At 34.3% G+C, this 22,866-nt stretch overlaps 1 protein-coding gene and 1 non-coding gene across 3 annotated transcripts; one reads left to right on the forward strand and one right to left on the reverse strand.

Moving 5' to 3' along the window:
* Positions 1-5,774: 5,774 nt before the first annotated feature.
* LOC141663284 (small nucleolar RNA R71) lies at positions 5,775-5,881 on the reverse strand. The gene has a single exon (XR_012551361.1). It is a non-coding gene; the product is annotated as a small nucleolar RNA R71 (small nucleolar RNA).
* A 13,738-nt stretch (positions 5,882-19,619) lies between these two features.
* Positions 19,620-22,627, forward strand: LOC141724611 (uncharacterized protein At5g02240-like). Of its 2 annotated transcripts, none has more exons than XM_074526824.1 (7): positions 19,620-19,892; positions 20,822-21,093; positions 21,240-21,276; positions 21,358-21,455; positions 21,751-21,812; positions 22,135-22,258; positions 22,341-22,627. In XM_074526824.1, exons 1-7 carry the CDS (start codon positions 19,850-19,852, stop codon positions 22,458-22,460), a joined length of 756 nt encoding a protein of 251 aa, XP_074382925.1. In that variant the 5' UTR covers positions 19,620-19,849; the 3' UTR covers positions 22,461-22,627. The 2 variants fall into 2 exon arrangements, with proteins under 2 accessions (XP_074382925.1, XP_074382924.1); XM_074526823.1 differs by having other exon boundaries at positions 19,624-19,904.
* The last annotated feature ends 239 nt before the right edge of the window (positions 22,628-22,866 follow it).

The following is a 22,866-nucleotide window of genomic DNA, read 5'->3' on the forward strand; positions in this document are numbered from 1 at the left end:
TTAGTGTAGAATATTTTTATTTCTTTCTTTGCCCGAGGACGTGCAAATGGTTAAGTGTGGGGATATTTTATAGATTATATATTTATATATATTTTATATAATTTTCTTCCTCATATTTATTATATTTTGCATTTAATTGGATTTTTTTAAATAAGTTATAATGTTTTATTGTATAAAGAAAGGAATCCTAAATTTGGAAGGACTGGGGAATAAAAATCTGATTTTGGAGATTTATTAGAAGGAAATTCGAATTTGTTGGACTGTGCGTGTATGCTACACTGTTTGGGCCATATCTTGAGATCCAGAGTCCGAATTGGATGATTCAGCATCCCACGCGAAGGTAATGAGATTCTCTTTCATTCTAAGTGGTCCAGAGATTCATATCTATGTGAAATGTCCCAGACTTTATGAAGAAAAGTCAACTACAATTTTACTTGGAAAATAGATTCAGTTTAGAAAACTTATTTATATTTTCCTCAAGACATTAAAAATACATAAATTAGATACATATATAGATCATAGATTATTATTAGGTATGAAGTTCCTAGGGAAGAAAAAGAGAGGCTACACTCAAGAGGGAGAAGCTGAAGAAAAGGAGATTGCTGCATCTACAGTATTCATCTTTTATCCTTACTTTTTACTATGTTTACATACTCTTGTGTATTGTTTTCTCTTAAGATATTGAACTAATTTTCTCTAGGCCTTTAATGGATTCTCCTGTTAATATATAAGTTGTATTCTTTTCTCTCTATTTTTGTGATCGTATTAGTTGTTTATATTAATTTTTGTTTAATGCTTCTCAAAGTTTGATCACCCTTAAGATTGATTTCGTAATTTTGGTGGACTTGGAAAAGAAAACCTAAGTTAAGACCAATCAATATATCTTAGGATTAATATTTATTTTAATTTATGGTTAGGATAACAATATACCTAAACACCCTAAGAAGTCCAATTAAGATGAAACTAAATGTTGTTTATGCTTTTAAATCTTACATAGGAATATGGGGGTTATTACATAAATTAGAGTCTTTGAGATTTGAAAGGTCCTTGTGAATACATGATTGTTTTAGACTATAAATTAGACCACGAGAATAGAGGTTAAAAGGAAGCTCGTCGAAGAAAATAAGATGAAGTTAAAGCCCTAGTTTTCATTCTCTTAGAATTTATTGTTCGCTTTTGTGTTAGTTTAATTATTTATTGGTAATTTAATAATAACTTCACTTGATTTTTATTTGACTTGAATTGAAAGAAAAATAGTAATTGGTATTTAACAGCTAATTAATAGTCTTCGTGGGAATGAATTTATATACTACTTTTTGCGATACGTGCTCTTGCGTTAAGGTTGTAAAACCGACAATACCTTTGGATTCTTTAAGTTTTAAGCATATTTACAAGACATGTTCATATGTGACATAATTTTTGAAAAATGGAGTTTGGATTGTTAAATCTTGATGGTTAATTTTTATGGGTTGGTGTTGCTCATGTTTTAATAGAGTATATAATTTGACCTTGCAATAAGTATGGTGGAATTGATGATTAAGTTGTTGTTAAATGGATTTAACGTAGTTAAACCGGAAATCGTTACGCGTATAACCGTTATAATGTTCGTATGCCTTTAGGATTATTTTGAAGCATAATCCAGGACTCTAAATCATATATTTTTCAACACCAATGGACATGAATTTAAACATCATTGTTTCCAGTTTGTAACTCTATAAAGATCGTATCGAGACGATTTACGGATTAGGAGAAAAGTTCGTTTTAGTGAATGTAGTCGAGAAAACCAAACTGCTATCTAGTGCTGAATTTGAGGGTATAATTGAGGCTCTTAAACATTGTTTAAAATTATGAAACTTGGCCAGTAGCTGACTTATACAGTTAGGAATCCCTCTTTAAAATTTGAGTTAAAGATGTTAATATTTCGATTTTATAAAAATTTCGGAGTAAAGGTCGCGCAAAGAAAGAATACCAAAAATGACTGCAGCTAGCCACTGCCTATAAACTGCTGCTTCGGGATTTTTAACCTTCTTCCCAGAAAACAATTTTTCCATAATTTGTTCTAAATGTTTTATATATTTTGCACGCCAAAACGATGCATCGATAAAGTTAACGGTTTGAGACAAATCAACATTTTAGTGAAAGCTTTATGAATAGTAAAATTCCGTAGTTGACCGGACTTTTAAAATATTTTTCACCTATTTAAATTTGAATTTTCAAAGTGAAAAGATTCAAGAAGTTCCTCGAGGTGGTTTCATATTAAAATATTAATTTTTCAATTTATTAAAAATATTAGAGTGCAAGTCACGTAATAGTAATATTCGGTAAAGTCAACTCTAGAAGACCACTTTGACCGTCCTTTGTGACCAAGGATTGATAGTTATTTCGAGAAGGTCAAATATCGAAAATTGTAAACTATTACACTTATTAGTAAAATATATCGTTGATGGAATTAGAAATACTGATTAAGATTATGATATTTGTTGATTAGAAAACTTGGAACGAGTGGAAGTCGAAAACGTATCTTGGACTCCAAGCAAGTTTACAAACCCTAAACTTTCAAAACAGTTGTGTTGTGTTTGTTTTTCAATAACTGCAATATATGCATGATTCTGTTTAAACTGTTTTACCGAACAAGATATGTTGTTGCGAGTAATTGTTAATTTTTTTGATATCGTAAAACACCGGATTTGAAATGATATATTTAGACCGAGAGTCGGTCGATGTAAGTTTATAAAAACTTGGAAGTATTCCGAAGATGTTTATATTGGAGAAAATTTATGCTAGCGAGTAGCGTGGTATTATATATTATAGACCGAGCGTCGGTCGGTATAATTATTTAAAAACCCCGAAGTATTCCGGAGATGTTTGGGACGAATAAAATCCGTACTTATTTTATTTCAAGGGACTCAATGTTCTCTTGCGAAGTATTAAATACCTCGAATTTATTTAAAACAATTTCCAAAGATCGTATTCCCTCAACTATATTTAATTAATCGAACGATGAATATTATTTCACATATTCATTTAAATATTTAGTATTTATTAGAGATTAATTTAATTTCTTAAACATAAATTTGTTGAGGAATATTATTTCAAATATTCTTTTAAAATAGAATCATTAAAGGTTAATTATTTAGTAATTAATTATTAATTATTAAATATTTATTAAGTGATTTAATATGGATAAAAAATCATAAAAACCTATTTTGAGATATTTTCTGAATTTCAGAAAATCATTCTAACACCTTCGGGCCATCAAAAAATATTATCTCGACGTACTTTAAATATTTTGACTATAGTGTCAAAAGAAACTTCCTCTCATTTATTTATCTATTGACAACGATCAACTCACATTATCTTAGTACTTCCTCCGAAAATTCTTAGAAGTACATATGTACACATATAAAATGAGTTGTGCCTATCAACAAGCAAAACGTTTGGGAAACTCGAGGAGTTCAAGTTCTTGGGATATGATAGGATTCTTAAAGGACAAAGGAGGGGTCGAGATCCAGTACTTTATATACTGGGAGACTATTAATTTAATTTCTGAATGAGAAGGTATCATGTGTGCTGAAGGGCATGCGTAGTATGCAAAATATACCCGGGAGTTGGGGAAGCATAGAAGGCCCGAATGCGGCTAGGGTGACAACCGGGTGAAGAAGTGTTGAGTGGAATTTATGACACTTTATTACGCTCCGTAAAGATTTGAATTGGTGTATTTGTACTCAAGTTGTTGGTGTTTTAATGTGTTTTTGCATTTTCAGGCATTCTCTAGGTAATTAGGTGAATTAACATTGTTTTGGTGCTAATTTGGTGTTAGGAAGGTGTTGAAATAAAATCTCTTGGAGGACCAGCTCAATTCAGCAAGGAAAAATAAAGAAGTCAAAATTTTAATCAGGAGGTCAGCGCACCCACGCTGTGATAGCGCGCGCCCGCGCCCAAAGTCCAGAAGCCCAGCGCGCCCGCGCTGCTGAAGCACGCGCCCGCGCTAGGTTGAGAAAAACAATTATGTTTCTATTCTAATTTTGATCCAGAAGACTTTTACTCTGCATGGAGCTGCTATATATACATAAATAAGCTCGTTTTTTACAAGAAAACGTACTGGAGTTGAAAGAGAAGACGACAAGAGACCTATAACACAATTCAACTAAGGCGAAGACGATCTAGTTTATTCTTGTGAACCTTTGTTTGAGTTGTAATCTTGGATGCTCGTTTCTTGTTTTTTTGAACGTAATACTCTTGTTTCATCCTTTGTTTATTATCCGTTTATAAAGACTACATTTATTATACCATACTTTCATCGGAACCCACGTTGATGATGAGTCCGATTATGGGTTAATCGTTATCGTGGGGTTCTAATGGAATTATTTATGGATTTCTTTAGTTGATTTGTTTCGATGCCTTAGTGTGTGGTGATTGTATGATAACCTAGTATTGGTTGTGCTTATTCGTCTAATGAGCGTCGCGAACTTATAAGATAGCGTGTTAATTCTTAGTAAAGCGAAAGTGAATTTAAGGGTTTAGAACTTGTCATGCTAGCATAGGTTCATGTGTTATTGTTATGCATGATTCGTAAGTAATTTTAACCATCTTACTTGCCCTATGTAATCACGATAAATAACTTGTGTGTTAAACCATTATGTTGTCAAATTCTATAGACATATAGGGTCTCAATATAATTGGTGTCTATTCAGCTTCTATCTCTTTTATAAATGTATGGTAGTATGGTATTCGTATAACGAAAGTTGGCGTCTATCAGTTTCATGTTATCTGATTAGTGTCATCACCATTACATGTTAAGTTTAAGAATGAAAAGGCTATTGAATGAAGTATCTAATGAAGTTAGAATCCCATGTTTGTCATATATATTAATAAAAAATTCAACAATTATTACTCTCTTAGTTATAATTGTTAGCTTAAGTTTAGTTATAACAATCTTAAATTGTTAATCGTCTTAGCATTGATTAATAACCATATCATTGTTGCATAGGTGCATATTCTTAAATTAACCAAGGAGTCTCTGTGGGAACGAATTTAATCTCAATCTTATACTACTTGCGAATGCGTATACTTGCATGTATTTTAGCACGTGTTTAGCGATAACAAGTTTTTGGCGCTGTTGTCGGGGACTTCGGTGTTAATTTTTAGTTTATGTGTTTGTCATCAGTGGTTGTTTAAGTTCAGTGACTCAGACATTGTTACTTATCTGTTTCCTTATCTTATTTCAGGTACTCTAGTGAGCGTGTATGCATACGCGTTCTCGGTCTCGTAAGAGAAATCTGGATCAAGCCAAGGAAGAAGCTGTAGTGGTTCGAAGGGAAGTTGTTGATGACGAAGAGAAGGTAGAAGAAGAAAAGAAAGTCGAGGAACCAGTTTTAGTAGTGATGGGAGATCAAGTAGAACATCATAAGGCTTTGATGGACTATTCTCAGCCTAATATCAACGATATTCAGTCAAGCATCATGAGACCAGCCATCTCGGCTAACACTTTTGAGATCAAGTCGAGCACGATTCAGATGATACAGAACTCAGTTCAGTTTGGGGGTTCTCCTAAAGAAGACCCCAACATGCACATCATGGATTTGATCGAGATCTACAACACTTTCAAGTTCAATGGTATGATTGAAGACGCTATTAAGCTGCGACTCTTCCCATTCTCTCTGAGGGATAAAGCTAAGTGCTGGTTACATTCTCTACCACCAGGGTCTATCACTACTCGGGAAGATCTTGCTCAAAAGTTTCTCATTAAATTCTTCCATATGGCGAAGACTACTGTAATCAGGAATGCTCTTACTAAGTTTGCACAACAAACTGGAGCATCTCTGTGTGAGGCTTGGGATTGATATAAGGAGATGGTAAGGAAGTGCCCACATCATAGCATGCCTGATTAGATGATTATAAACTGTCAATACAATGGATTGGGTGCTACTTCTAGACCCATGTTCGATGCAGCATCAGAAGGAGCCTTATGGGCTAAGAGCTACAATAAAGCTTATGAATTGATTGAACTAATGGCTACTAATGAATACCAGAATCCTTACCAGAGATTAACTCAGGGTAAAGTAGCAGGAATTCTGGAGTTGGATGCAGCAACCGCAACAGCTACCCAACTTAAGGCTTTGACGATGAAGGTGGACACTTTGGCTAATTATAGAGTTAATCAAATCACTAGTGTTTGTGAGCTTTGTGCTGATGCCCATGAGACTGATCAGTGTACTATCTCTAGTGAATCAGCTCAGTTCGTGAGCAAATTTCAGCGATCGTAACAACCTGTGCCAGCCACCTATCATCCTAACAACCGCAAGCATCCTAATTTTAGCTGGAGCAACACTCAGAATGTGGTTCAACAACCTTATCAGCAGTACCCATCTAATCAGTACAACCCCCTGGTTTTCAGCAATCGTAATATGCACCAAGATAATAATTTCAACTGCAATAAGCTAATAAAAAATCTCAATTACAGGAGTTGAAGCTTATGTGCAAAAGCCAAGTTGTTTCTATCAAGACCTTGGAAAATCAAATTGGAAAAATTTCCAAAGCCTTGCTAAATCGTCAACCTGGTACACTACCTAGTGACACTGAAGTACCAGGAAAGAGGGAAGCTAGGGAGCAGGTGACGGCAATCACTTTGAGGTCTTGGAAGGTTGTGAATCCCGAACAAACTCAAGTTTCGAATGAAGAAGCTGGGGCTGAAGAAGAAGTAGAGCAGCAGGAAGCAGAAGTGTAACCAAGGAAGACTACTGTTAAGCACACTCCTCCTGAGGGTAATACAGGTGAGAAACAGATCTATCCTCCACCGCCTTTTCCTAAGCGGTTGCAGATGAAAAAGCTGGATAAGCAATTTGAGAAGTTTCTGGAGGTGTTCAAGAAACTTCATATCAATATACCTTTCGCTGAGGCTCTCGAGCAGATTCCTAGTTACGCAAAGTTTATGAAAGGTATTCTCTCTCGGAAAGTGAAGCTAGATGACTTAGAGACTGTTGCTCTCACAGAGGAATGCAGTGTTGTGTTGCAACAGAAGTTGCCTCCATAGCTAAAAGATCCAGGAAGCTTCACTATTTTGTGTACTTTTGGAAAAGTGTCTTTCGACAGATGCTTATGTGACTTGGGAGCTAGCATCAATCTGATACCTTTGTCAATCTTCAAGAAGTTGAACTTGCCTGACCCAAAACCGACTTATATGACTTTGCAGTTGGCAGACCGTTCTATTACATATCCGCGAGGTATTGTGGAGGATGTCTTGGTCAAGGTTGATAAACTCATCTTCCCTGCTGATTTCGTAATTCTTTATTTCGAGGAGGATAAGAAGATTCCTATAATCTTGGGGAGGCCTTTCTTGGCGATTGGCCATACATTGATTGATGTGTAGAAGGGTGAGCTTACAATATGAATGATGGATCAGGATATAACTTTTAATGTGTTCAATGCTATTAAATTTCCTACGGAAAATGAGGAGTGCTTAAAGGTGGAGTTGGTCGAGTTTGTGGTGACATCGGAACTTGATCAATTGCTAAGGTCTGATGCCTTAGAGAAGGCCTTGTTGTGAAATTCAGATAGTAAAGATGACGAAGGTGAAGAGCAATTGCAATATCTGAATGCTTCTCCCTGGAAGAGGAAGATTGATATGCCTTTTGAATCTCTTGGAATGGAGGAATTGAACAAAGCTCCTAAACGCCTGAAGCCATCTATTGAGGAAGCTCCTACTCTTGAGCTTAAGCCTTTACCTGAACATTTGAGGTATACTTTTTTAGGTGATGCATCTACTTTGTGTTAGTGTTTGTGCCCTAGAGACAACACTATGATATTTTAGTTTAATACATTATGATTATTAATTTTTATGTTCTATCGATTATTCCCTTTATAATTTATTATTTCTTAATTTACTGCGATATAAATGTTAGATTAATAAATGTCCTTGGAATATGATATGCAATTCTATATCTCTCAGTACATGACTTAGAAATGAGATTATGTGAATATTATCAATATTCCTAAAGGTCCCTAGTCGAGTATTATTATTAAGGGACAATAATAATGCATTAAGACCGGTGTGTTTGTTGACTGATGATCACATCTCATTGATCATAGGTATAGTGATACTAATGTCAAAAAACACAGGCAGATGTATATGTACATGGTGCTGGACAGACCCGATGTGAGATTCTACATATCTGTTGTGTCATAAGTAATTCTCACAGTGATAATGATGTAATGGTCCTTAGACCTGAAGTCATTATATTTCTATACGAGAATTAATATACATTGATTCCATTAAAAGTTATCCTTGAGTTCAAGCATTCGTGTGGATACCGATAGAGCGTAGATCGCGGGAGCGGGATGTGTGGTGATTGAATAAGCTTTGGATCTCTATTAGTCAACCAATTGGTAAAGCTTCTTAAGGTAAACAATTTGATCTACGAATTAAATATTTGTTTTTCGCATGGATCCTGCGATGTGTTTCGAAAATTCTGATTTTTTACGTTCTTAATTACTGTTTCCGTTGCGTTTATGTGCTCGAAACCCAAAAATGGCATCAGAGCTACTTACGAAAAGTGTTTAATTCGTTTATGTGTTTACTGGTTTTATGGTGATAACATGTATACAATATTCCATGACTGTTATGTATGCGATTTTGTATGTTTTTACATGTTGTTATGTTTATATATGTGTATGTATATATATGTTTTGAATATATGATATTCATGAGAGTTGTATAATCACATGATGATTATATAATCTGTATATATACTAATATATACATGTTTTGTGTTTGTTCTTATTATAAGAATCGTATTTGATACGATTCTGAATCGGATGTAGCGGATTTGCTGAAATCTGTGTCTGGTATCCGATTTTGGCGAACAAATACGCTATTTCATATGGAATCAAGCGTCAGATCTATAAGGCGTTTGACGTCGTTTAGGCCCTGTAATATGCGATTTAATGTTATCAGATTTAATTTTGAATTTTCTGATTTTTTCAATATTTTGTTTTTATGATTAGATCATGATGGGTATGATTTGTTAGATCAAATTATGTGTTTTAACATGTTATTTTGTGTTAATTGAGCATGATGGACGGTTATGGCTTATGACCTTAGGTTAATGGTTTTGGTTTTTCAAATACGGCTTGCATGTCGTTTAATCTTGTAATTATTAAATCTCAAATGTAACTCGAGTTCTTCTTGTAAGTTCATTAGATTAGTTTTCATACTTCATTCTTGTAATTTACATGAAGACATGAAGATTTGAAGATCAAGGTCCTTGATTCAAGGGTAATCCCACACAGAGGCCATCCAAGGAAGCAATACAAGAAAGAAGACATGTAATAGTTAGCCTGTATTTATTTTCCACCTTAGATTGACCTAGATATTTGTCATTAGCTTGATAAAGATCACATAGGATAAAGCCGTAACCAACCACGTTTATTTATTGCACTTTACATATATATATACGCATATGATGAATGTATGTGTAGAGTAGTTTATAAAGATGCATGCTCAATTAGATTAAGGATGTATGTATTAGATACGACACCCATGCCATGCTTGCTAAACAAGATAAAATCTATAACGACTTAAGATTTTAAAATGAACAAACGATTATGAGATTCTCGTGTTTATGAAACACAGAATAAAATACAAATTTTCTTTGTTTTTGACATAGGGCAATTTTGTCAAAAGCAAGTTCATTGAACTTGTAAGGTTGTGAGTTTTAAGCGAGACCGCTGTGACTCCCTCACTACCTGGAAATCAAACCATTGACAAATATTGATTTGAAGTATTTTATTCAAGGAAAAATTGGGAATTTCTTTATGATGAGATCATGATCATTTTAATATTAACAAAACCCTAAAGTTAATATTAAGTTGATCAGATGCCTTCCAATGAGTTCAATATGTTAACCCCTAGATCGACCAGGAGTGGGTTCGCCAAAGCGAAGTACTCCTATCTATCGTGGGAGATGTGTTGAAGTATATTGATACTTTTTGACTATTGGGTTTGACTTAACTAAGTTATCACAATAGGATTATGAACTTAGAGGCATAAAGTTTGGCGAGATTTATTAGATAAATATGGACAAATGTTGTTCCACCAAGCTATCCAGGAGTTATATAGTTGATACAATTGACAAATGTTGTCTACCTAAATAATCATGTTTTAGGAGAAAAGCCAAAGCTGACCTAACGCATGGTGAAATATGAATCTTGGCTCACTAGAAAGGATATAGAAGATATTTTTTGCGAATTAATAGTTAGGGCTATTGATTTGATAAATATAGTGGGAGATATATATTGTGAATATATATATGAATAATCACTTGAACATAATTTAATGATCATCTGTAGACTAATCATTTTATGCACTTTAATATTGTAGATATCAAATGACAAACAACACAAATAACTTTTCTATGTAATAGTCCTTGAGAAGGACAAGCTGACATGAAATAAATAATTTCCTCGATTGACATGGGAACTTGAGGATTGTCCTCGGGTTCAAGGATGTCTCTCAAACCCCTCCCTTATTTCTTCTAGCTGAGAATGAAATATGTGCAGAACAAAATGCTTACCAGAAGCAAATTAATTATGCACCTGATGTTTCATGTCTCATAATTGTAATTATGAGTGCTGAGCTTTAGAAGCAACAAGAACATAATGATGCTTATGATATGATTGAGCACCTTCAAAAGATGTTTAAAGGATAGGCTCGTCAGAAAGATTTGACAATAATAAGGCACCATACTTTTGCATTAATGGAAAAATCATATCCGGTTGGACCACATGTTCTAAAGGTCATAGGCATATGTACCTTGATATTGGGTTTCAAGAATCGTCTAGAGACTCAGCTTGATTTGATCAAACGATATTTGAACAACTTCTATTCTCAGTTTGCTAAGAACAAAAGGAATAAGATAGACTGAACACTCACTGAGTTGTTAAGCAAGTTTAGAACTGCTGAAAATAACACGGTAGAGGCATAAATTATGTCCATATTGATGATGTACACATGGAATGCAAATGGGAAAGGAAAGTGGACAGGCAAGGTGAAGATTTGATCTTATTCGATGCCAAACCAAATCCAATCCCAAAGGGCTTTTGAAGCCTAATAGTGGTGTTGCTAAAGGAGATGATTGTCATTTCTGTGGAAATAACTGGATGAAGGGAAGTTAAATAGTCGAGCTTATTTGGAATATCTAAAGAAGAAGACTAGCAATGGTTAAGCTTCATGTATAGGGTTAGAATTGGAGCAAAAGTTGTTGCTCTAGTTGAAGGAACTCGATACCTAATTTTGCCCATAAGGCGAGATTGAGAACTTGATAAATTGTTATTACGTGTCTGCCTTTAGCGGATACATTAAGTCAATTTCTTGTCAGGACAAGAAAGGTTTTCATTTTAATTAAATAAATAATAGTTGTTTATTCTATTTCAATGATAAGACTTATAATGTTGCACAATTAGTTAACAATTTATATGTTCTAAGTTGACTCAAATCAAACATTACCTCTAGCATTGTCGTTAAGCCATATTAATGAGAAATGCATTTCTGAGTTACATATAGATGAATACTTGGATAAGTTTGATTTTGAATCATACGAAAGATGCGAACTTTCTCTCATTGGAAAAATGACTAAAGCTTCTTTTAGCTGATCAGGTGAAAGGGCTACCGAACGATTATGACTTATACATAATGATGTATGTGGTCGATTGCGTATGATGGTAAGGGGTGGCTTATACTACGTCATAACATTTACTGATGATTTCAGTAGATTTGGATATGTGGTTCTTATGAAGAACAAATCTGATTCTTTTGAAATGTTCAAAGAATATAAGGACGAAGTTGAAAAACAAACAAGGGAAAAGTATAAAATTTTTACGATCAGATCATAGAGGAGTATACTTAAACCTCAATTTCAAGAGTTTCTTGAAGGAGTGTGATAATGTATCATAACTTACTCCTTCTGGAATCCCTCAATGGAATAGAGTTTCTAAGAGGAGAAATCATACCTTGTTGGACATAGTGCGATCGATGATGAGTCAAGTAGATCTTTCATTCAGTTTCTAAGGTTATTCTCTAGAAACGGCTGCATGTACACTTAACCAAGTTCCGACTAAAGTGGTTCAAAATAATCCGTATGAGATATAGAGTAATAAATGTCAAAGCATGTCATTTATGAAAATTTGGGGATGTGAAGCGTTTGTAAAATGTTTAGCCTCTAACAAGCTTGGACCAAAATTAGATAAATGCTATTTTGTGGGATACCCAAGTGAGACCAGGGTATAGTTTTTATAATCCTTCCGGGAACAAAGTGTTTGCTGCTCAGGCCGTTGTATTTCTTGAGGGAGAACTACTTTCTAAGAAATCAGTGGGAGGATAATACATCTCGATGAAGATCAAGAACCACATGATAACATTGAACCAGAGTTGGAATAAGATCAGGATGTACATCAAAATGTTGAAAGTAATCATGTCCAAGAAACACAGGTTATTCGTAGATCTAGTAGGATTCACCATGAGCCTGGGAGAAATTATGAATTTCTTTTGACTCAAGATGGTGATGTGATGCTTACGGATAATGATAAGCCTCTCACCTACCAAGATGCTATGAATAGTTCAGACTCCAAGAGATGGCTAGAGGCCATGAAATTCGAGATGGAATCTATGTATCAAAATAAAGTACTGACTTTAGTTGATCCACTCGAAGGGGTAAAACCTATAGGGTGCAAGTGGGTTTTCAAGAAGAAAACTAACATGGATGGTAAAATATAGACCTATAAGGTGCGACTAGTGGCAAAAGGTTTCAAACAAATTCATGGTATAGACTATGATGAAACTTTTTCACCAGTTGCTATGGTCAAGTCCATCGGGATTTTTCTAGCAATAGCTTCTTACTACGACCATGAGATTTGGCAAATGGATGTCAAAACCGCTTTCTTAAATGGGAGCCATGAAGAGGATGTATACATGATACAACCTGAGGGTTTTATCGATCCTAAGTTTGCTAAGATGGTCTATAAGTTGCTTTGATCTATTTATGGATTGAAGCAAGCCTCAAGGAGATGGAATCGTTGTTTTGATGAAACAGTCAAAGAATTTGGTTTTATTCAAAATCAAGATGAACCATGTGTTTGCAAGAAGGTTAGTGGGAGCCATGTGACATTCCTAGTATTATATGTAGATGACATATAACATATATAGAATGTCATACCTTCTTTACAGGCTGTTAAGACTTCATTGAGAAATAGTTTCTCGGTGAAAGACTTAGGCGATGCTACCTATATATTAGGGATCAAGATCTATAGAGATAGATTGAAAAGATTAATCGACCTAGTCGGAGTACATACATTGATAAAGTATTACATCATTTTATGATGTATGAGACAAAGAAAGGATATGTTTCGATGTCTCATGGGATAGTGATCTCAAAAGATAATTGCCCTCTAAATCATTAGATGATAAGGGCCGTTTGAGAAAGCTCCATATGCTTTAGCAATTGGATCTATAATGTATGCAATGATATGTACTTGTCCTGATATTTCGTATGTTTTGAGCATGACGAACATATACCAGTCTAATCCAGGTGAGGTTCACTGGATAGTTGTCAAGAATATTCTTAAGTACTTAAAGAAGACTAAAGATTTATTTTTGGTGTAAGGAGAAGATTGGGAACTAATTATAAAGGGTTACACTGATACTTGTTTCTTAACCTAATTTATGGATAGACAGGGATAATTATGTGTCTATGCCTGGTTTGTGTTTTATCTAAATATATTTGATGTTAGCTTGAATAGTTCACAGCAAGAACATTGATGATTCTATGGAAGCCGAATATATTGATGTTTTCGAAATAGCCAAGGAGACCGTTTAGGCATATCCTTAAGAGATATCACCTTATTAATGAGATTATTGATCAAGGAGATATAAATGTAAAGTGCATAGTAATGATAGTTTTGCAGACCCACTGACTAAGGCTTTGTCACAGCAGAAGCACGATGGTCATATAGTTCCATGAGTATTAGATATATGGGTGATTGGCTCTAGTGCAAGTGGGAGATTGTTAGTGTTTGTGCCCTAGAGACAACACTATGATATTTTAGTTTAAGACATTATGATTATTAATATTTATGTTCCATCGATTATTTCCTTTATAATTTATTATTTCTTAATTTACTTCGATATAAATGTTAGATTAATAAATGTCCTTGGAATATGATATACAATTCTATATCTCTAAGTACGTGACTTAGAAATGAGATTATGAGAATAGTATCAATATTCCTAAAGGTCCCTAGTCGAGTATTATTATTAAGGGACAATAATAGTGCATTAAGATTGGTGTGTTTGTTGACTGATGATCAGATCTCATTGATCATAAGTATAGTGATACTAAAGTCCAAAAACACAGGCAGATGTATATGTACATGGTGCTGGAAAGACACGATATGAGATTCTACATGTCTTTTGTATCATAAGTAATTCTCACAGTGATAATGATGTAATGATCCTTAGACCTGAAGTCATTATATTTCTATACGAGAATTAATATACATTGATTCCATTAAAAGTTATCCTTGATCGGGTAATGATAAAAGTGGACATTGGGTATATTATGAATCGTTTGAGAAATATGAATGATCTAGATGGGATTTAACCCTCCTATTTTAGGAGTGATATTATTGGCCTCTTGTGTAAGCTAGACTATGAAATGTGTGGCCACCCTCGAATGTTGATTTAATATGATAGTCTACTCATTGATCAAGGAAACTTGGATTAAACTATGATGAGAATGACACATTACATGCCTCTAGTTTAATCTATAATATTTGATTAAAGGGATTATATTACATTGTACATTATTTATGAAAGGTTTAATCGATCACTGATTTAATTATTAATACTTGGGTAGCAATGATGTATTACTAGATGCCGCTCATTGTTTATGATTTTAAATTAGATTTAAAATTTGTTGTCAATGTAATAATAACATATAGGGACATACACTAAGAATGCTTGAAGGATTATTTAATTTAAATTGGATTTAAATTATATTAAAGTAATTTGAATTATTTATAATATTAATTAAGTATGACTTAATTAATTAGATAAATATTGATATTCGAATTTACTAATATTAATTATGAAATTCAGTTGTTAAATAATTAAGCTTGACTTAATTATTATACAAATAGGAATTTTGAATTAATAATAACTCCTAATTAGTTAAGAGTTATAATTCTTATTATACTCTCTATATAATATCTCTTGTGTGGCTGATTTTGTAAGCAAGACTTTTACTAAAACCATAGCAACCAAGGGAGAAGATGGAGAGAACAAGAAGAAACGAGTTTGTGCTAGTACATTTTCAATCCTTGAGTTCAAGCATTCGTGTGGATACCGATAGAGCGTAGATCGCGGGATGCGTGGTGATTGAACAAGCTTTGGATCTGTATTAGTCAACCAATTGGTAAAGCTTCTTAAGTTAAACAATCTGATCTACAAATTAAATATATGTTTTTCGCATGGATCCTGCGATGGGTTTCGAAAATTCTGATTTTTTACGTTTTTAATTTAGGTTTCCGTTGCGTTTATGTGCTCGAAACCCAACACTTTGCCTGTGATTATTGCGTCTGACCTTTCAAGTAGTGCCGAGAAGAAGCTCTTGAGGATTCTAAGAGAGTTTAAATCGGTAATCGGGTGGACCATAACAGATATTAAGGGAATTATCCCTTTTTATTGTATGCATAAATTCTGCTAAAGGAAGGTAGCAAGCCTACGGTTGAGCAGCAAAGAAGACTTAATCCAATCATGAAGGAAGTAGTGAAGAAGGAAATTCTTAAGTGGATGGATGCAAGGATTATCTATCCCATTTCTGACAGTTCTTGAGTGAGTCCAGTTCAGCCTGTACCGAAGAAAGGAGGTATCACAATTGTTGCTAATGAGAAGAATGAGCTCATTCCTACTCAAACAGTCACGGGGTGGAGAGTTTGTATGGACTACAGGATGCTGAACAAGGCCACTAGGAATGATCACCTCCCTCTGCATTTCATTGACCAGATGCTCGACAGGTTGGCTGGTCACGAGTACTATTGTCTTCTGGATGGCTATTTGGGTTATAATCAGATTTGTATCACTCCAGAGGATCAGGAGAAGACTACCTTCACTTGTCCATTTGGTACTTTTGCCTTCAGAGGAGTTTCTTTTGGTCTGTGTGGTGCACCAGCCACATTTCAGAGATGTATGATGGCCATCTTTTCTAATATAATTGGCCAGAATGTGGAGGTGTTCATGGACGACTTCTCTGTATTTGGCGATTCTTTTGATGAATGCTTGCAGAATCTTGGAAATGTTCTTAAGAGGTGTATTGAGACCAATCTGGTTCTCAATTGGGAAAAATGTCACTTTATGGTGCGATAGGGCATTATTCTTGGGCACAAGGTTTCTAGTAAAGGTCTTGAGGTAGACAAAGCCAACGTGGGGGTCATTGAAAATCTTCCTCCACCTATTTCTGTTAAGGGAATTCGCAGTTTTCTTGGTCATGTGGGTTTCTATAGGCGTTTCATCAAGGACTTCTCTAAGATTTCTAAACCATTGTACAGTTTGCTAGAGAAAGATGTCCCTTTCAAGTTTGACGACGAGTGCCTTGCCGCTTTTGAGACATTGAAAAAGAGTTTAATCACGGCACTTGTCATAACTGCACCTGACTTAAATGAACCTATTAAGATGATGTGTGATGTAAGTGACTATGCGGTTGGAGCAGTTCTTGGGCAGAGAAAGAACAACATATTTCATGTGTTCTACTACGCTAGTAAGAACTTAAATGGTGCTCAACTGAATTATACTACTACGGAGAAAGAACTTTTGGATATTGTCTATGGTTTTGAGAAATTTCGATCTTATCTACTTGGGACTAAAGTGACAGTTTTCACTGATCATGCTGCAATTCGATATCTCGTCTCAAAGAAGGATTCGAAGCCTAGATTGACAGATGGGTTCTTTTTCTTCAGGAATTTGAATTAGAGATCAAGGACAAAAAGGGGACTGAAAATCAAGTCGCTGATCATCTCTCGCGTTTAGAGAACCCTAATGCTACTACACGAGACAAGATATTGATAAATGAGTCTTTTCCCGATAAGCAGCTGTTTGGAGTGCAAGAGGATGAACCGTGGTTTGTAGACATTGTGAACTACCTTGTGAGTAATATCGTGCCTCCCGACTTATCACATGCTCAAAGGAAGAAGTTTCTACATGAAGTGAAGTGATATATGTGGGATGAGCCGTTTCTTTTTCGACAAGGAGCTGACCAAATCATCAAGAGATGTATTCCTTATAGCAAAACGGGGGGGGGGGGATCTTACAAGATTGCCACTCAACGGCTTATGGAGGATACTATGGTGGAGAAAAGACAGCAACTCGTATTCTTCAAGCAAATTTCTTTTGGCCAACCTTGTTTAAAGATGCTCATCATTTCATTTTGAAATGTGATCGATGTCAACGTGTGGGTAATATGTCTAAGAGGGATGAGATGCCTCTTAATGTGCTTCTCGAGGTTGAAGTCTTCGATGTTTGGGGAATTGACTTCATGGGGCCATTTGTCTCATCTTGTAACAATCAGTATATCTTGTTGGCAGTTGATTATGTGTCGAAATGGGTTGAAGTTAGGGCGTTGCCAACGAACGATGCGAAGGTGGTGCTTAATTTTCTTCACAAGCAGATAAGCAGATATTCACAAGGTTTGGAACTCCAAGAGTCACAATTAGTGATGAGGGGTCACATTTTTGCAATCGCAAGTTCACTGCTATGATGCAAAGGTATAATGTGAATCATCGCATTGCTACGGCTTATCATCCTCGGACAAATGGTCAAGTTGAAGTATCTAATAGAGAGATCAAGTGCAAAAATGCTACTAATACAAATATTAACCTCATAATAATTGTCACTAACTTAAATTTACAAATATCTCAACACATGAAAATCAATAAAACAAATACATAATATTTTGTAAAATACGCGCGTCTCAGATTATATAATTAATTGTAGGTAATGCACAAATTATATTATTAAATCATGTAAACTTGTCAAAATAGAACTTTGTTATTTAAAAAACCATTATCAAAATAACTTGAAAAAAATTATATTTGCACTAGCTTAAAATTCGTACCATCCCGTCATTATGGTTTTTATGTTTACAATATATATTTAAGACTTCTGAACATTTGGGTTAAAAGATTTAACAGTTTTGGTTAATATGGATAATTGATTAACCAGATTAAGAATTTGAACCAATTATAACTATTTTTTATTATTATAGTTTAGTATACCTAAATAAATTAACTTTCCAGATTTAAAAAATATATATATAACAAATTCTCATTAAGACAGTGATAAAAATCATTATGTAGACCCATGCCGTAAATTATTTCTAAATTATTTCTAAAACAGTGTCTAAAAAAATCGGATTACCCGACAGAGTACTTAGTCGAGTAATCGAACTCGAACCTATTTCTGATGTGATTTCGATATACTCTTTCATTACTCGGTTTTTTACTTGACTTGGGTGAAACTCAGATAAAATTTGGATTACTCGGAAAAGACTCAATTTTAGGATAAAATTTTTAAAAAAAGGAGTAGTGATGCCTAATAAAAAACCTTAAACTGAATACTAGTTTCTAACAAAGAAAGACAACTATTAAATATTTTTAGTGTTAAAATGATGGCAAAAGACTATGAATTTTTTTCAAAAAAGTTAATTATATTGCATGTCATTTAGAAAAGATTAAAGGATTAAAGGGTACAAGTTAAACATATTTTAAAATTAAAAGTTAAATAAATATTAACCTTAAAATTTAATATTTAATCTTACCATAATTGTTTTTAACAGTGTTCTAAAAGTCGGCGATTAATTGCTGTTTAGTAGGAAATCGAGCTGAATAAGCGAAAATCGGGCCAGAAATCATTTTTTCGAAAATCGATCAAAAATCAGGAAAAATCGGATTAATCGGTCAAAAATCGGGTTAATCTGTCAAAAATCGGCATCGTTGGTAAAAAATTGAAAAAAATTTAGAAAAATAAAAAAATTAAAATAAAATAAATTTGCAAAAAAATTAAGAAAAACAATAATCTCGTATATATATTTACTATTTTAAATGGTTAAATAAAAAAATTTCTTAATTTTTAATCTCAAATTGATTTAAAGTCATAAGTTAAATCTTAAGAATTAGATTTACTTTAATAATATTCCATATTTTAAATTTATTTGTAGAAATATTTATAAAACTAATATATTTATAATCAAAATAGTAAAATAATTACATGTATTATTATTCATAAATAAAAATAATATTAAATTAGTTCCCGTTAATAACCTAGTTAATAATTTCGATTAATCCCCAATTTACCCTGTTAATCTCTAGTGCCTCCACTGACCTCCGTTTGGGAGTGCTATGGAATATTGCTGTGATATGAGAAAAAATGCGGTTAAAAAAATTATATTAGTGTTTGGTAATTTTTTTTGATTTATACATATTTAAAAAAATATATATATAAGTATTTCCTAATCAGCTTTTTCCAACAAGGGGACACGCTTTTGCCAAACAAATCACGTAAAAGTAACAATTTTTAGAAGAGTCTTGTAGCGTGTTCGTTAATCTGTTCGTTAATCCTTCCGGACACATGATTGTCGGTACCCTTTTTATTACCTTTTTATTATAGTGTTGGGAAGATAACAACCCCGTGTCCGCTTCATCTCCACCGTTAAATAGTTTTGTAATTGTCCCATCTTGAAAAAATCTGTTGACACACATCCTCCCATAGTACATACAATTAGGAGCTTACTTGTGGACTCACTGAACAATGGCGGATCTCAGTCCCATCACAGTTCTCGTTACCGGAGCAGGTGGCAGAACCGGTATTTTATTTATTTATTTATTTATTTATTTTTCATCCTCCCCTTCTCTTTCTTTGTAAATATATTTAAATTCAATTCAATTTGTACAGGGGTAGCTTATATATTTAACCATGTTTAACAGATTATAAAGTTACACTTATTAAGTAGTAGTAGTAGTAGTATTAATTAAGATGATGTGTATCTTTTGTTGTCAAATTCATATGGAATAATTTATTCAACCTCTGGGGATTTTTTTTTTGATTTTACTAGTATTGTATCTATCTTTGTCTTGTACTTGGACTTGTAACATGCGGGATGATCACGCTATACACTTTTTAGCTTATTCAATGTTGGCACCCCACAATATACGAAACCAAACAAGGAGTAGTATATCTTTGGTTAGGATCAGTGGCCATGCTATATTAATAATATGAAATCAGAAAAAAATATAGTAATTGAATGATGTTTGGAATGCATAACATCAGAGGTACCTATTCATCTGTTTTTATGCTGTGGGAAATATATTGTTAAATCTTTGTTGGAGAATTAGACAATGCTATTTTCTATAGCAGGAGGTGCCTGCCGTCTGACAAACACTTAGCAGGAATACCTCATTCACATGTGAAATGACCCCACTTCAGTATGCATAAGGTAATTACTATGAGATAACTAGGGTACATGAACCTAAATGACAACCACCTAGCAAGTATATACATGTCACATGACCCAAATATAGCCTTAATCAGGTAATTAGTAGGAATTAGTGTGTCACACGAGCCTACATGACCGTGTGCAACAAGACAAAGTACACTTTTTGTTTACTTCATGACCATCGTACTACATTCCCCCCCCCCCCCTAACAGATGCAATAGTGTTTGTTTTTATAACTTAATTTCTTTGAATGACATGGCCAAGTGCTGCTTCAATATTTTTTTTAGGTAAAATCGTTTACCAGAAGTTGAAGGAAAAGTCTGAACAGTATGCTGTTAGAGGTTTGGTCAGATCCGAGGAGAGCAAACAGAGAATTGGTGGAGCAGATGATATTTTTATTGGGGATGTGAGGAATGCAGACAGCATTGTCCCTGCAATCCAAGGCATAGACTCTCTGATAATTGTTACAAGTGCTGTTCCAAAAACTAAACCCGGCTTTCATCCGAGTAAAGGTGGAAGGCCTGAATTCTATTTTGAAGATGGACAGTACCCTGAACAGGTGTTTAAGCATAGCTTTACAAAATTTGATACTCTCATTCTGCTCCTTTCTTTAATTTTGATTACTTTACATGATAGTAATGAAATGCTTACATTTAGCCATCGTTTTATCATTTTGTTTCCCTAATGTAGTAAAAAAATTATTAGGTTGACTGGATTGGGCAGAAAAATCAAATTGATGTTGGTGAGGATTTCTTGCTTAAATTTCTGAATCAGTATTTGTTGTTTTCTATGTGCTTATACTTTTGTGATGCACCTTTTATAGCTAAAGCTGCTGGGGTAAAACAAATCGTACTGGTTGGATCAATGGGAGGAACAAATACCAGCCATCCACTGAACAGCTTAGGGAATGGGAATATACTGGTCTGTACTGTTTTAACTGTATATAATTCATTTTCCAATATATTTTCTTATGGGAAATTGTTAAGTTTAATGCTCAAATTTGGGGGAAAGCAGAAAAGTCTAATGCAGTTTATATGCCATCTGCAGTTATAATATATTAATTCTAGCTCAGGCTTACAATAGAGTCTTAGCCATGAAATATATTTTTCTTGTTTTTTTCTGCTAAGCAATATTTTTTTTTTCTTCTGATAATAATGTTGACTACCAGAATCAGCGAAAAGGAGTTGAATTGATCATCATGCTTGTCTTGTTGCAGATATGGAAGAGAAAAGCTGAGCAATATTTGGTTGACTCTGAGATTCCCCACACAATCATTAGGTATGTTCAGCAGTGTAGTGTAAGATGTATGGCATAAATAAAAATTAAGTTTGTTTGTGCTGCTGCCTTCTTTTTTGCCGTGGTTTTCGAGTAAATAATAGAACATGGCTTCAGCAAGTCGGTAAAAGCCACTGTGATATAGAATATGGTAATCTGCATTTATTTTTGCTTTCTGTTTTGTCATCTTCCTGCTTTACCTAGTTAGACTATTGCTTGGTTATATAACTTATTGGTAATTTTCTTCATCTTCCTGCTTTTTTCTGCTTCTTTATAATCTAATTAGATAGGTTGATGTTTGACTTGAAACATTCTGATAATTCAGAGCAGGAGGATTGCAAGACAAAGAAGGTGGTTTGCGGGAATTGCTTGTTGGAAAGGATGATGAGCTTCTTCAGACAGAGAACAAACTTGTTCCTAGGGCTGATGTTGCAGAAGTCTGCATTCAGGTATGGAGGAACGTTAATTGAGATGTCATGAATACAAAGTGGTATCCTATTGCAACTGACATAAATGTATGCTCTGGAACAGGCTCTACAGTTTGAGGAGGCTAAATCGAAGGCGTTTGATTTGGGTTCGAAGCCTGAAGGAACTGGAATGCCAACTAAGGATTTTAAGGCATTATTTTCCCATGTCACTAGTAGATTTTGAAACTAAATGCCTATGCATATCTAGGAGCATTGCACCTATTACTCTACTAGACACTTTTTAAGTCAAGTATGCCCAATTTTCACGGAGAGCATGAAACATTTGAAACATTTGAATGAAACATTTGTATGCACTATTAACGGTAAAGTTTATGAAGTGGTTACCTAGTCTTTAGCAGTGCGGAAATGTTGGGACTTGCTTGAAAAGGATTAGGGCATTTTTTGGTGTGAATGTGCTACAAGTATTTCTTGTGCTAAGGTACCAGGGAGGCGTTTTGATACATCATGGGAATGAGAATCGGGAATGGGAATGCAGGGTATGGGAATGAGGATTAATGGGAATGAGAATAAAATGGAAACCTAAGGGTATGGTGGGTTTGATTTACCCACTAAGAGAGAATGGAGTTTTC

The sequence above is a fragment of the Apium graveolens genome, chromosome 5 (assembly GCF_009905375.1).
Source record: "Apium graveolens cultivar Ventura chromosome 5, ASM990537v1, whole genome shotgun sequence".
NCBI lineage: Eukaryota > Viridiplantae > Streptophyta > Magnoliopsida > Apiales > Apiaceae > Apium > Apium graveolens.